This window comes from Coturnix japonica, chromosome 1 (assembly GCF_001577835.2).
Source record: "Coturnix japonica isolate 7356 chromosome 1, Coturnix japonica 2.1, whole genome shotgun sequence".
NCBI lineage: Eukaryota > Metazoa > Chordata > Aves > Galliformes > Phasianidae > Coturnix > Coturnix japonica.
The window spans coordinates 173050900-173066123 of NC_029516.1; the positions used below are offsets into that span (position 1 = coordinate 173050900).

General features: G+C 40.2%; 1 protein-coding gene across 2 annotated transcripts in view; it reads right to left on the reverse strand.

The window, feature by feature from the left end:
- ACER3 (alkaline ceramidase 3) overlaps positions 1–15224 on the reverse strand; it is a 48055-nt gene continuing 32831 nt past the window's right edge. For both annotated transcript variants that reach the window (XM_015852492.2, XM_015852493.1), the window contains exons 7-11: positions 12366–12424; positions 9913–10014; positions 8203–8307; positions 6235–6280; positions 1–6017 (exon numbers count right to left, since the gene is read on the reverse strand). In XM_015852492.2, the coding sequence (XP_015707978.1) occupies positions 5964–6017; positions 6235–6280; positions 8203–8307; positions 9913–10014; positions 12366–12424 (366 nt within the window). In that variant the 3' untranslated portion in view covers positions 1–5963. The remainder of the gene's footprint in view (positions 6018–6234; positions 6281–8202; positions 8308–9912; positions 10015–12365; positions 12425–15224) is intronic.

Consider the following 15224-nt stretch of genomic DNA (forward strand, 5'->3'; position numbering starts at 1 on the left):
TACTTAAAACAAAGTTCTTTAATAATTTGAACTATAAAGACACAAATTAGTGCCTGACCACAACATGAATAACAAACAAAATACATTAAATATCTCAAAGCTACGGTGCTCGCAAAACAAGATAGGCTGATACACAGAAGCCTAATGTTAGTTACCAGCAAGCCTGGTACAAATAATCAGTTCAGTACTATGAAAATTGTCAATAAAAGCTGCTCGGTGCAGCTGTTTTACAAGTTTTTACTGCCGTTCGTCTGTCACAGTGTATTTATATGTCTGCAACAATATGCTGAATTTCAGGAAAAATAAAACAAAAAAACAAACCTAAAAAAATATTACGTTAGAACCAATAGTGTCAATGTTAAAAAGTTTGGTCACGTTAACACGTGGTCTTTTTCACGCCCGATACAGATGTTATCTGCTAAGACAGTAAACAAGGCATCATCAGTGCATTCAGCTCAGTTTAATCGTCAACATCACACAGTAGACATCAGTTTGGGAGATTAACAGAAAATCCACCCCTCTTCTGTCTAAGGAGTCACCAATTTAATTTAGGAAGCGTTTTGGTATATGGGTTGCTATGGGGCATGTGGGAAAACCCAGCTTTTTTGTTCAATACTGGCATTTGAAGAACAAGGCATACGTTGTTCCAGGGGAAGAAGAATGAAGCTGAGGTTATCCTTGAAGCTATTTGTATAATCTCAGTAGCCTGCCCTCAGCATCAGGCAGATGTGTGCACTCCACTTGTGCAAAACGTTTTACAGGCACTGGTTCAGAGTCTTGCAATAGGTGGATTCTCATCTTGTTGAGACTGGATACCTTCACAACAAGTACAAATGGAGATCCCAAGTGAGAGACTCAGGCATTAATCCTGCTTCCAAAATCGTATGTATCAGTGGACTGGTGAGCTCCAAAAATGAAATGGGGCTCTGCATAAAGTGCCTTCTCACTGCCCATCACTGAACTACGCATGCTTCAATAAACAGTAGTTATGGGGCTCAATCCCTCATCCATCTTTATAAATGGGAGAAGATCCAACAGCATCAGGGATGTGGGGTAGCCAGGCACATTTCAGCTGTGTACTGGGTAACTCCATTTCTGCAAAGCAGCCATAAGAAGTGCCCTGACTTATGCATCAGAATGATTTTTAACATAAACCAAAGCCTGTCTCCACCTACCAAGGACCTTCTGTGGACCTCAGGGAAAAAAGACATCTTCAGCTCTCAGAAAAGACTTGCAGCAGGTCAGGCACTTGGCTGCAGTAGGCAGTTGTGGGTGAGACATGGGAAAGACCAACCTCCAACCAATCTGAACAGATGTACAGTAAATTCTCTGTAGTTTTATCATGGACTCTCAAGGAAAGCTGGCAGAGGATGTTCCAGATGCACGGAAAGCATTTTCACTTGTGTATGAAATGTACGTCACCTTCCGTCCTCAGAGAGCAACAGCTGGATAATTCATAATGAACTGAATGTAACATGTTGTTTACATCACCTCTATGGCAGAGTGCAGAGTCAGCACGAAAGGTTAAATATATAAACATCAAAACCCTCAAGCTTGCTACACAATGATCTAAAGTGCTGTTATAAAGAAGGCGGTGGATGTAATACTGTGGGATTCTGTGCTTAATCTTTTGTTATTCTCTTTCCATGTCAGATTTCTTAATCTCCTTCTGCCTTTCGCTTCTCATGGGTAATAAAGACTCCTTTGTTTATCTCTTTTCATAACAAAGTCTCACAGTCAATCAGTAGTTTGCATTTTAAGCCTCTCACTGCCTACTTATAAAGCGCAGATGGGGAGATCTGTAAAGCAAAGCAATGTCCATTACAACCACATGGCCCACCAGAACAAATGCATTCCTGGATCTTCAGGTCTACTGAAGAAAACAGCAGTGCTGGTTCATTACAGCTCCTCTTCCACTACCAAGCATTACAGTGATTTATTTCACCACCTGCTACCAAATGCCATAAAATAAATATCCACAGGGAGAAACTGGTTTCAAAAGTGGAATGACTGAAATTCTTGGACTCAAATACTAAACAATGTGGTGGTCACTGTGAGAAACACGAGCGGTACTGGGAGGATTTTATGTTCTTATGAGTTTCAGGTGGATGAGCTAGTAGAAAAACTCATTCCGTCATTAGAAATCAAGTGCTGGAAGCAAATGTACGTGGCCAAAAGAATCAACTGCACTTCAAATCATACAGCTCCCTTCAAGCAAACAAAGCAGGGCCAAGGATGAACACAACGGCAATATTAGATTAGAAGAGAATTAAAACTAATTACAGGACAATCTTTCCTACTACATCTCTCCTAAGGTCACGTCAAATTAATTGTATGCCGTATCTTAGCGTTAAATGTCTCTTAATACACTGCCAAAAAAGGTTTCACTTCATCTGTCTCAATTAAAGTCCTCCTCCTCACATCTCTATCTACATCCAACTTCTGCGTTCAGAGGATCAGCAGACTGAGCATTGGCAGAAAGTCTGACAGACACCAAATGAATGTGGACGTTTATGTAGAGTGATCAGTCAGACACAGACACATACGATGATGCTGTTGCAAACCTCAGGGGCTGCAGACTGCTCTGACACCTGCATTTTCAGGCAGACAGAATGAAGGGCACAGGCACTGTGTAATACACGACAGAGGTAGATCGGCAAGTGATAGGCTGCATATCCCCATCTTGACACTGGGGTAGTCTTCTAAACACTCGCTGGTAGCACATCATCTTTGTGCTGAAAGGAAAAGCATTAGAATGAGGTCTGGAGATGACTAATACTGCAAGCTGGCTTCAAACACTGCCTTCAAAACACAGACAAGATCCCTCTCAGTGGTGCGTTTCTGTTTATTGTGTCTCATCTTCAAATGGCAATGCATGTCTTAATTCAGAAAGTCTTGATTCCTGCCGTGGTGTTCTATACTGACAGAGTCATTCTGACATTTCTCTACTGCTTCCCAAAGAAGAATTCTTCATCTCACAGTCTGCAGAACTACTCGCTGCTGATCTGTGCCAAGCTGATGGGCTCAAGGTGACAGAATTCTTGGTTCTTTATAGATGTTCAAGAATAAAAGGGTTCCTCGTTATTTTTAAATCTATCTAACACGTACTACAGGATTCATATTAAAGGACACCTGCTATTTCTGTAATTCCCTTTGAAGTAGCTGCTGTCTGAACCTTACTTGAAAAACAGGATCAAAGATGACCAACCTTGCAAGATGTACTGCACCAAAAGTTTGGGATATGCTGCTCTAGGGACTGCAGAAAGAAAAAAGCACATCATACAAGCAATATGAATAGAAAACAGTTTTAGCAGACATCTCTCTAATTACAGAAGTAAAGATGTATCTCTTTCCAGGCACTAGAAAACATTACAATTTAAGACTGGCTTCCCATTTTCATTATCGCTTACAGGATCAGTAAGGCAGTCAACCCAAAGCACCCATCATGTTAGATTACTTATGCTTAGAAGGATATACACATAAATTACATTCTTCAGGGTCTAGCACAACTCAAAAGGCCAACGGAAGGGTGGATCATGGTTATTTGGAATGAAGAAAGAACACAATCTGCCCAAGTTTTTAAAGATAAAAAGCACTGTTGGTAAATGATATGAATGAAAAAGCTAACAGCAGCTTAAAATTAATTGTAAGAGCTTTTCCGATTATTATTTTTTAGTCTTGACAAATTCAACAGGACCTGAATGGAAGTTTGCTGCAAGTGTGTGGGAGAATGTACAAATTCCTTTAAAATACACCATTCTAGAGATGCTTTATCAATAGTTTTTTAGTATACTGTGGTTCCTGTAATTACAGGAAAGAAAAGCAGAGCCCGTACATCCGACAGAAACAAAAATAAGGTCACTAAAATAAAGGTTTTGTTCTTCCTCTTAAAAATAATATCCTACCTAGCAAACATCACTATGGACTGCTGATATGTATAGCCACTGCACTGCTCCCATTACAGGACTCTTTTCCCAATCTTATGGAAGCTGCAAATGTACTCAGTAAGAAAGTAAGATACAGTGTGCAGAAGCATGCTTGAGAGAGCCAGGAGGGGAACAGGCAGGCACTTATGTTCAAGCTACACTTTTCAAACAGTTCTCAAATCTCACTAGAAGAAAATATGACTTGGGTAATCACAGACATCTGGTCCAAACCAGCACTTTCCTCCCTCTGTGCTAGTGGTTCCAATCTCTTTCAGTTTCAGGACCCCTCACATTTCCCAGAACAGATGTCAACCTCATCTATATAGAACTAGAGGCTACCGACAACATATATGTCTAAAAAATGTTGTTCAGAAGCCTTGTTAACTGATTACAGGTCAAAACGCACTACTCTTAGCACGTGCTTAAACCTTGCTGAAGTCATTAAAGATTAAGCATTGTTTTCTAGTCCTGAGTTTGGATCCCAAGGGTCCAGACTTAGTCACCATAACCAAAAGCCATGATTTTGTTTGGAGATTTGCATCAGTAGGGGTGACAGAGAGGATATACATAAGGCTGACTTCTTCAACCAGGGAGACAGCTTTATAGTTACTCTACTGTGCCTCACAGCTGTGGACCTGTTTTAAAATCAATACAGAGCAGGACTTGTAATCAGTCTGAGCACTTCCCTTTTTCCCTTGTTGCAAGAAGGATAAATCCCTCAAAGCATCATCAATTGCATAGCACAACAGCTTGAAGGTCCAGAGACAAACTACATTTAGCCACCCCAAGCTCTGGACAGACAAAATGAGAGCCTCCAATATGAGGTATATTTTGAAAAACTGTTAGTTCAATTTCTTTTCGTTCTTAATTATTTATTTATTATTATTATTTATGCTTACTTACTAACTTTGATCAGCTGGGTAGAAAAAAAACCTGCATAAATCAGAGGGTTTGTCCCCATTTAAGAGCCAAAGGTTGGTGTTAAAAAGGTATTCAGCTTTCCACAGAGGAAACCATGTGATGGAAACATTAAGAGCAAGCAATCAAAATGCTGCATGTTTTGGGGTTATCCTCAGCATAAATCTTGTTCTTTAGTCTTTCTTCAATATTTCTGAATAAAAAGATGCTTCTGAAAGTCACAGCAGTACTTAAGACTTATAAAATAGTAGAAAGGCATGATTTCAAAACTGAACAAGCACACATCCACAGTGTTTGTCGATCTGCACTAAGACTGGAATAATGGGAACTGGAAAGTATGGAGAGAAAAAGAAGGCATGTAAATAAAAAGATTTTAGAAGTGTTTCTTGTGGTTATACAGTCACCTGATGGATCACTAATCAAACAAATAACTCCTATATATCACAAATGTCTTCTCTCATTCACACCCTGGAACATCTTCCATGATGTACCTCAGCTGGGCTAACACAAAATTGATACGAAATTAACTAAGTGGCACACGTATCCCAACCTTTTTGCTTAAAACATCAGTTACAAAGGAGACTGTGGAAAAGCAAGGACAGAATAAAGCCCTAAATCAATCATACATACTTCATTAATTGTATGAAAGTGCAAGATTAAAGTAGTTCAGGTTAAGCATTCAGTTCACTATAGTCCACAAAGATGCTCAGCTTGACCATCAGTGACCTGTTTTTATCATTCAGTTACTAATATTAGTTTACACCACAGAAAAAAACAACAACTGAATGAAAAACGTAAGCAACCCACTTCAAAAATGGTTAGTTTTCTGTGACCAGCACGAAATATTAGCTCAGTATCATCAGCTATACAACATATACATAAAAATATTGTGTCTTAATCTTTGTTTTAACAACTTAGAATAAAGCTGTACTAAGCATTATTCTCCTAGTGTGCCAACTCTTCGCTCTGTTCTGGCGGGCAGGCCTAGTAACACAGAGAAGTCCTTTTGTAGCAATGGGACTTGAATTGATCCACGATTTTGACAATCCAGCCATAGTAAGTGTTGAATCACTTTATTCAGCCAGGCTAAGTGGACGCATGTGACAGCTTAGGTCTCAGTCAAAGCTTCTTGGGTGGCTCCACAAGAAGAACAGGCCATATTCCAAGAAGAAACTGTTAAAAGAAAAATACAAAGAGGAGAAAGATTTCTTGAAATATCTCTTGGAATGGAAAGTAAACACTGTTGACAACATCTCAATTGCACTTATTGGAATGCAAGTAGAAAGCAAAGGCAAGTACCATTACAACAGACACAGCAAGCAAGCCCCAGTGTGCATTCAGGCTTAAGATATGCAAATGCTCCAGTGGACACAAAATATAGGTTACTTACCTTCACCTTTGGCCTGTGTTTCAGGAAAAGTGTCCTTGTGTATAAACTGTGGAAGAGAAGGAGAGCACGCTTGAAATTTGACAGATAAGACAGCATACGAAATAATAATCAAGCGCTAATGCTTGTTTTGTTTTCCAACTGGAAAATAACTGATACTGTGATTTTAGAACTAAACATCATGACTACATTTACACAAAATGGGAAACAGCCCACAGTAACTCCCACTGCAATTAGCAAACAGACCTATACAGTCAACTATGTGAGCTTGAAGAGAGAAGTTCTCTCTGCTCAGGGAAAGATCTCAGGAAACACCCGAGAAGGATTTGGAGGTGTTAGTTGATTAAAGACTCAACATAAGCCGGCAATGTGTGCTTGCAGCCCAGAAGGCCAAACATATCCTGGGCTACATCAGGAGAAGTGTGACCAGCAGGTTGAGGGAGGTGATTCTGCCCCTGTGCTCTGCTCTTGTGAGATCCCACCTTGAGCACTGTCCACTTCTGGAGCCCCCAGCACAAGAAGGACAGGGAGCTGCGGGACTGTGTCCAGAGGAGGGCAATGAAGGTGATCAGAGGGCTGGAGCACCTCCCCTACAGTGACAGGCTGAGAGAGCTGGGGCTCCTCAGCCTAGAGAAGGCTCTGAGGAGACCTTATAGCAGCTTTCCAGTACCTGAAGGGGGACAACAGGAAAGCTATGGAGGAGATTCTTTATATAAGGGCAGGCAGGTAGTGATGGGGCAAGGCAAAATGGCTTTGAACAAGAAGAGGGTGGATTTAGACTAGATATCAGGATGAAATCCTTTACTGTAAGCGTGGTGAGATACTGGAACAGGTTGTTCAGAATGGTTATGGATGCTCCCACATAGGAGGCATTCAAGGCTAGGCTGGATGGGGCTGTGAGCAATGTGGTCTAGAGGGAGGTGTACCTGCTTATAGCAGCTGGGGGGGGGGGAACTAGATGATCTCCAACCCTAACCATTCTATGACTCCATGAACAGGAACTAGATAGAGCCTGTCATTATGGGAGGGTGAAATTACTGGAGCAGCTGTTTTATATATACTATGCTGTATTTTATATATACATACATATATATATATATATGTATATATTTACAGGTATATACAAAACAAACAAACAAACACACACAACTGTTGGATCAGCTACTTATTATTACTTATTATATATTATCTTATACAAAAAGAATTGTACTTATTTTCCTTGAATTTTATTTTTACTGGCTATTTTAGCATCTGACAAAAAAAAAAAATGGAGAGCTCTATGTCGAGTGTAGCAAAACTGATGCGTGATCACATTTTCTCACCTATACAGGATGCGCCTGGTAGGTAATGAACAAACTAAACATAAAATCTGCATTCTGTTGACTTTCATCCCTGCTTCCAGTAGATGGTGGTATAAGGCAACAACAGAGACAAGGTCCGCTGGTTGCAGACCTGCTAATCAGGGCACTTAAATGTGTAAGTCTCATTCTAAAACTAACATCCCACACTTCTGCAAACAGCTCTGCTCCAACTTCAGCTGTCACCCTCCTGCTCTATAGCATGATGCCTGATAGTCCTAAGGAGTGACAGCGCCTATCAAATAATTAATTACACTTGTAAAATTAAACACATTCAAGCACTTGAGGATTCACACATAAGAGCAGAGAGATATTAATGGCATATACTTGGAAATTAATTAAAACTGCAGAAGTATTCAACTGCTACAGACTTCTCGTTTCTAACCTGCGTTTTCCTGTAGAATCATGACTATCTAAAAGACTGATGGTTATTTTGGAGAACATACATTACTAGAGTTTACAGACAAGTCACTAGGAGGAAGTCCACTTCCTACAGTTCATTAAGAGGTCATTTTCCTGCTCTTCTGCTGACACAGCATGTTGAAATAAATCTGAACCTGGGAAAACTCCCAAGGCTGCTTTATGATCATCCAGTTTAGAAAACATTTCCTACCTGAGCAGGATATGAAGATAAGAGCCCAGGCCTGTGAGAATGTGCCACCACGCGTGAAACTGTGTCACAGCGCCCAAAACAGGAGGCATCTTCTCTCGTAGTGCTCTGTAAGAAAGAAAACACTGTGCAATTGTTTTTGTTGGGGTTTCCCCCCCTCCCCGACCCCAAACAGAACAATCTCAGACTTGAGTAATCTTGACTTAAATTTCAGAGTGTATATATGTCATCCCAGCAGTCTCAAATGAGTTCTATCATTCCTCAGTCCCCATCCCTGGATGTGCTTAAAACCTCAGGGACATGATTTAGCAGAGGGTTGTTTGTTAGGGTAGTATGGTTAGGCTGCAGATGGACTCGATGATCCTTAAGGTCTTTTCCAACCTGAGTGATTCTATGATTCTATGATGGAGAGAGAGGGAAAAAAGGGAAAGGAACTAAGTCACTGTGGTTTCTCCTGCTCGCCTGATTTCTTCAGTTGACTCCTGTTTTGGATGCTGGTGGAGCAAATGTGAACATCTGCCCATCTTCTTTGCTGACCTGTACTTCATGTTCAGTCAAAACAAAAAGGGAAAATAGCAAAGACTGCAGGCCTAAGGGAGAAAAGTCTGAAGCTTCTGTTACATTTATTTACTACACTACGTTACAGTCTTCACGCCCCTCCACTAAATGCTAATCCCTGAGCTACTGATTAGGTTTCCAACTCAGTCACAAAAGTAAACACAGATTTGATTCAAGTCAGACCATTAATGACTACTGGATCCAAAAAGAGTCACCACAACCAGTGTTATGATCTGAATCTAACAAAGCAACCCAATAGGATAATTATGTACACCACAGACACTGAGGGTCAGCTTCTCTATGTTATATACATAGAGTCAAGATGGGATTTTCTTGTTGCTGGCATCAACATCTCAAATTCTTCCAGCCTATGGTGGAATATAAGCATCACAATAAAGACAAGTGCTGCTATGCAACTGTCCAGCACCAAGGGATGACACACTCAGAAACCAACGTGTAGGTCTACTGTTCTTTTCTTGCACATGTACAGTATCTGCCATATAACAAGATGGTGAATTCCTACATGCTTTATGTGAAAGCCAATTTCTTTTTTTACCCCATTTGGCAATAGACTAAGCAGAGATTAAGTCTTTTTGGCCTCTTCTACAGTGCTAAGCCATAAGACTTAGGCTAATAATAGGCATAATGCAATGGCTCACAGAGTTACTGATCTCTGAGATACTCAAATTGCTGCTATTTATTGGTGACAGATATATTGCAGCAGATATTTCTTCAACTTGCAGAACTGCTGCTTTTGATATCTTCATAGGAAACGATAAGAGCAGAAACAAACAACAAAGAAAAAGTAGGATAAAAATCTCATTCAGATGAAATCAAGTATGAAGAGCAGACTTCAGTAAGGCACAGATCCTCAAAATTACTTTGGTGGCATTACTTTCCCTCCATTTAAATTGAAGTTAAAGAGAAATACCTATTATAAGAAAAATAAAAGGAATCTATTCATGAATAAGAAAACCTTTAAAAGAACTGTTCAGTGCTGAATGTAGTCATGAGCAAACTGGATAAAAGCCTTGTGAATGCTTTGTAGGCAGCTTATCAAACATACCATGAGTTAGACTTGAATATACACAGCAGAGAAAACAATGCTTTATGCTAAAAGATTACGAGCTAGCGAGACAAAGTGAAAGTGCTCACCTCAATTTCTCACAGAAAATGTTGTCCACATTCCAGAGGAAAAATCCCATTAGAAATACAGTTAAAGATGTATAGCCTAGACCTCTAAGCCATGGGTATACCCTGAAGAGAGAAAGAGAAATAACAGCTTAGTTCAATATGCTTTAAAGGCAGCTTGTAGCACACATAAATACTATAACATACATGTAAAGTGCTTCATTTAAGAAGATACCAACTGCAAATTTAATCTATTTAAGTATTCATAGAATCGCAATAATATTTGAGATGGAAGGGTCTTTTTTGAGCTTAAAGGACATCCAGCTCCCTGCAATAAACAGGAACAACTACAGTTCCATCACATACTCAAAGCTCCATCCAGCCTGACCTTGAATGTCTCCTCCAGCGATGAGGCATCCATCACCTCTCTGGGCAACCTGTGCCAGTGCTTCACTACCCTTACCATAAAAGAGTTTTCTTATATCTAATCTAAATCTCTCCTGTTTAAGTTTGTAACCATTTCTCCTTGTTTGCCCTTATTTTCAATCCCTTGGATCATTTTTGTGGCCTTCCTCTGGGCATGCTCCATCAAGTCCCCGTATTACTCTGCTTCTCCTGAAACAGCATTCTCTGGGATTGATCTCCTTGAGACTTTGCTTCTACACTACTAATTGCTTGTTGCATTATGAATGAGAAGTACATGGGAAACTGAAGTAATCCAAAAGGTAGTAACCTGTCAGTCCCACATGTAATCTTTCAGTTAAAGGTTAGCCATGTGACAATTGAGGACACTCCCAAAAGAATAATGTATATTTCCTATGCAATATACACTGGGAACAGAAAAAAGAGAATAAATAGTGCTGTTTTGTGAAGAAGTATGAGAATTTGGCATCACTCGTTAACAGGGAACATGCTCTATGAACATGTTCTATGAAGCAGAACCAAGAAATAATGAAAAGTTGGGGGGAATGGGCAGGAATGATAACAAAGAGTGGGGATAGGAGGAGGCAGCAGCCTGAAAGGATTTATGTACTGCTCTTTACATGGAGCTCAGAGCAACTTCCAGCCCTACACTAGGAAACAAGTATTAACTTCATATGAATCCAATTAAAGAAATAAAACAGAAACGCAGAAACAGCAGTCAAAATGTTAGAACAGGCCTGGGCAACCACTAGAACTACAAACAGAAAGACAGAAATGCATTTTAGCAACACAGAGAGGAAGTAAATCCAAAAGTATAGTCAGGGCTGGCTTCTAGAGAAGAGAAAGGGCACTGTCAGGGTAGCAAAGCTCCTTTCCCCATCTCAACTTTCTAACCACAGTTTGCGTCAGTATAACTGAAAAGGGAAGTCAGTCTTTGTAACATTGCAATGAAGTGATCTAATTAATGAAGAAAATACATTCCAATTCTTTCTAAAACTGCAGGGAAAAAGTAGGTAGAACTTCAGAGATTAACTTTGCTGGTGGAAAACACTGGATGAAATCCTAGAAGGATGGCAGTATTGTTGGTAGTGACATAATGGCAATGCTTTGGAAATCATCAGCATTCACAAGAGTAGAATTCGTAGAACTGGAAAGGCAGCAGACCCCAAGAGCTTACCTACATAGAGAGTAATTTAATCTAAATGATTAGAACTGTGCTGAATCCTTGTACAAGAACAAAATTAGATCGACTCGAACTTGATTCCCCTTGGATATGAATAGAGGCAGCATCACTTGAGATCTCTATGCTATGATTAAAATTTACATGTTCATGAGTTTGAAAAGCGCCTTTAAGTTTCTATAGCTGCAAGCAACACACGATCCATTTTAGATTTGTTTGTTGTTTTTTTTTGTTGCTTGATGGAAGTCTATGAACATTTATGGTTGGTTTGTGGAAATTTCTTGAGGAAAGTTTACTTTACATTTACTATGAGAGGGGTGAGGTGTTGGAACAGGCTTCCCAGAGAGGTTGTGGATGCTCTGTCCCTGGAGGTGTTCAAGGCCAAGTTGATGGGGCCCTGGGCAACCTGGTCTAGTAAATGGGGAGATTGGTGGCCCTGCCTGGCAGGATGATTGGAGATTCAGGATCCTTGAGGTCCCTTCCAATCTGGACTATTCTATTCCATTATATCTACACACGTCTAAATTTATCTATTCAAAATCACAGTGAAAACTGTTGTTTACATTTTTGACTTACTATTTTTCACTTTTGAATTTTAGATACTTGAGTAGGGACGTGGAAAGGAACATTTTGACGGATGAATATTGACTCCAAGTGTAGAGGTACCACCTTTGTTTGATAATAACTTGCTGGCTTCAAGAAAATGCAAAGAAGTGGGGGTGTTCTCTTTCAACCAGAGCACGTGAACTAACACTATGTACCTAGTTAAAGAAATTCTGCCACCACTCATTTCCCATGTTATGACCACCAGAAAAGATACACATACTAAGATGCTTATAATATTGAGCTACTAGTAGTATGTAATAACACTTACCATAATACTATATAAACAGATCGTAGAACTATCACAGAAACTAGTGTTCCATACATGATCTGTAAATAAAAGCAGAGATAAAGGTCAGCAGTGGTATTCAAGAGACTTTATAAAATACTAACTGAATGTTTGCATCTTGACTGTTATTTCTTAGCCTGAAGAAAACAGAATCCTGGCTAAATTTCTCTTTGGGTTTTCCATAAAATAGTCAAATAGAAACAAGGTTATAATCATACTATGTATGCAATTATAGGAAAAGTCAGTTGTGCAAAGCTGCTGCTTCTTTTCCTTGAATTAGAAAGCAAACACTAGATGGCACTCAATAAACACCTTGGCATCAAAAGGGTAACTCACTCCCATTACTTATTCTCTAGCTGTAAATTTTAACCCCTGGTTGCATAAGCTGAAAACACATTTGAAAGTTATACATCTTTCATTTACGTTTGATTAATGTTTTTTCTGAAGGAAAACACTTCAAGAGTCTATGCACTGCGCCCACACTGAGCACCAGCATGGAAGAAACTTCCCAGGGTGCATTTGAAATCATCTATTCCCAAATTGCTAGGATTCAGTCTACATATACAGAGAAAAGGTTGCATGCTCTGAGAACTCCCATGAGCAACATCTGTCTCACTGTAAGCTCGATGAAGTTGAATGTAAGGGTTTGACAAATAAAAGGTCAAAGTAATCATTTCTTTCCTGCCTCATGATCTTCAAATCATTCTCCGTTTCTTTCCCCACAGCCTTAGGATTCACATAATACCACCTCCAAGACTTATAGACTAACAAAGTGAAGCAATGGAGTCTGCCATGCTTGAACAGTGATGCAGAAGCCAGTGCAGCATAGGGGATTTTCAGACACCGGTGGCTTCCCTTTACTGTGATAAAAACCCATTTTAGTGGGTTTTAAAACCCACTAAACCTCACAGAACAGTTGATTTACATACTGGTGTCTTCACCACATTCTGTCAGCTTCATCTCTTTCCTTCTTTTAGACTACACTGTCTTCAAGGCTCTGCCATAATGGAAGCATTCAGCTATTAATATCCCCACAAGCATATGCATGCAACCATTCACCTGACACAAGACAAATTGCTGTAACAGCATTTAATAAAACCAACCATTCAGAAGTCCATAAAGGCCAGCTTCCAAACTCACTTTAGCTTTAAAGATGATGACTAGTAGCACACGCTGTATTATCAGCGCATACATTCAGAACATGTCAGACAATGGAATCTTTATGTTTGACAAGAGATAGAAGCTCTAGTATTGGCTATGTGAAGCCATTCAGCTCAGCAGCTCTCTATTTGCATTCAGCATGAGATAAATAAATGCAGTAACTACACTATTGTTACGTGCATACTGCTCTGTAAACAAAGTAAAACCAATTCCAGTTCCCCTGCTGGAGTGCAGAACATAAATCAGAAAATCTGCTAGGTATGGCCCCTGCTATTGAGTGCTGATCAGCACCATTTGAAGTTGAAAAGGAGATGTAGTGCTGAGACTGCTTACTGCTGGGTGCTCCACGTGCTGCTCTAATTCTCCACTCACACTGAGAAATATTTGCCTCTCCATCACACTGACAAATACAGACTAAATTTATAAGTTAAATCACAGAATGGCTTGGGTTGGAAGGGACCTCAAGGATCACGAAGCTCCAACCACCCCCTACCACAGGCAGGGCCACCAACTTCCACATTGAATACCAGCCCAGGTTGCCCAGGGCCCCATCCAGCCTGGCCTTGAACACCTCCAGGGATGGACTGGGCAACCACAGCCTCTCTTGGCAGCTGTTCCAGCACCTCACCACTCTGAGTAAAGAACTTCCCCCTGATATCCAACCTCAGTCTTCCCTCCTTCAACTTGAAACCATTTCCCCTTGTCCTGCTGTTATCTACCCTGTCAGAGAATTGACTCCCTTCCCATTTATGGGCTCCCATTAGTTACTGAAAGGCTGCAATGAGGTCACCCTGCAGCCTTCTCGAGGCTGAACAAGCTCAGCTCCCTCAGCCTGTCTTCATAGGAGAAGACCACTTCATGGAAAAGACCACTAAGATCATCTAGTCCAACTGAATGACCTTCAAGCTTTTGCTATGTAACTTCTCTGTGTTTCTTTATACAAGGAACCAAATGAATAGTGCTGCATTAAGCCCACAGAAACACAGCTCGCATCCAGCCTAAAGCCCAGGTAATACACTGCCTACAAATGCTATTTTTGCAGCTGTTAAAAGCAAGAAAAAGGGAAAGCTCTGAAAAGCTGTAGAGCCACTGGCTCAGTATCTCTTAATGGCTTGTGGAAGGGGACAAGGCTTAATGTGGGAAGGAAAAGGACCCTTGCAATGACAACAGAAAAAATCATGCACAGCTGACACTTCAATTTCTTGCCTTTTTCACTCCCCCACGCAAATAGGTTGTTAGCAGTAAAACACAACATTCACGCTTAAAAGCCCATGAAAGACTGGAACAACAAAGCGTTCTGCTCTGCGTGCTCCAATCCTTCTCTTCACACCACAGGCAAACATCCAGGAGGTGTTGCTACAATATGCACGTCTTACGACAGCTTTTGCTTACTAGGTGGCTATAAACAGTGCAGCATAAACCAGTTTATACTTTTGGGAGCAGTGTTTACATTTATTCCTCTACCACCCATGGATTTACTATTTTAAATATGCCAAGAAAAAAAAAGCATGTCAGCTATTATCTGCCCACCCAAGGCATAAAGTAAAAAATGAAATCAAAAAATATCTACCGTAATTCAAGTCTATTCAAATTTCTCAGTTCCTTCAGTTCTCTTTGTTGTTGTTCTTTAATGTATCACTTCGGTGACACGTGAAAACCCAAGCAAGCTTTGTGCAATTC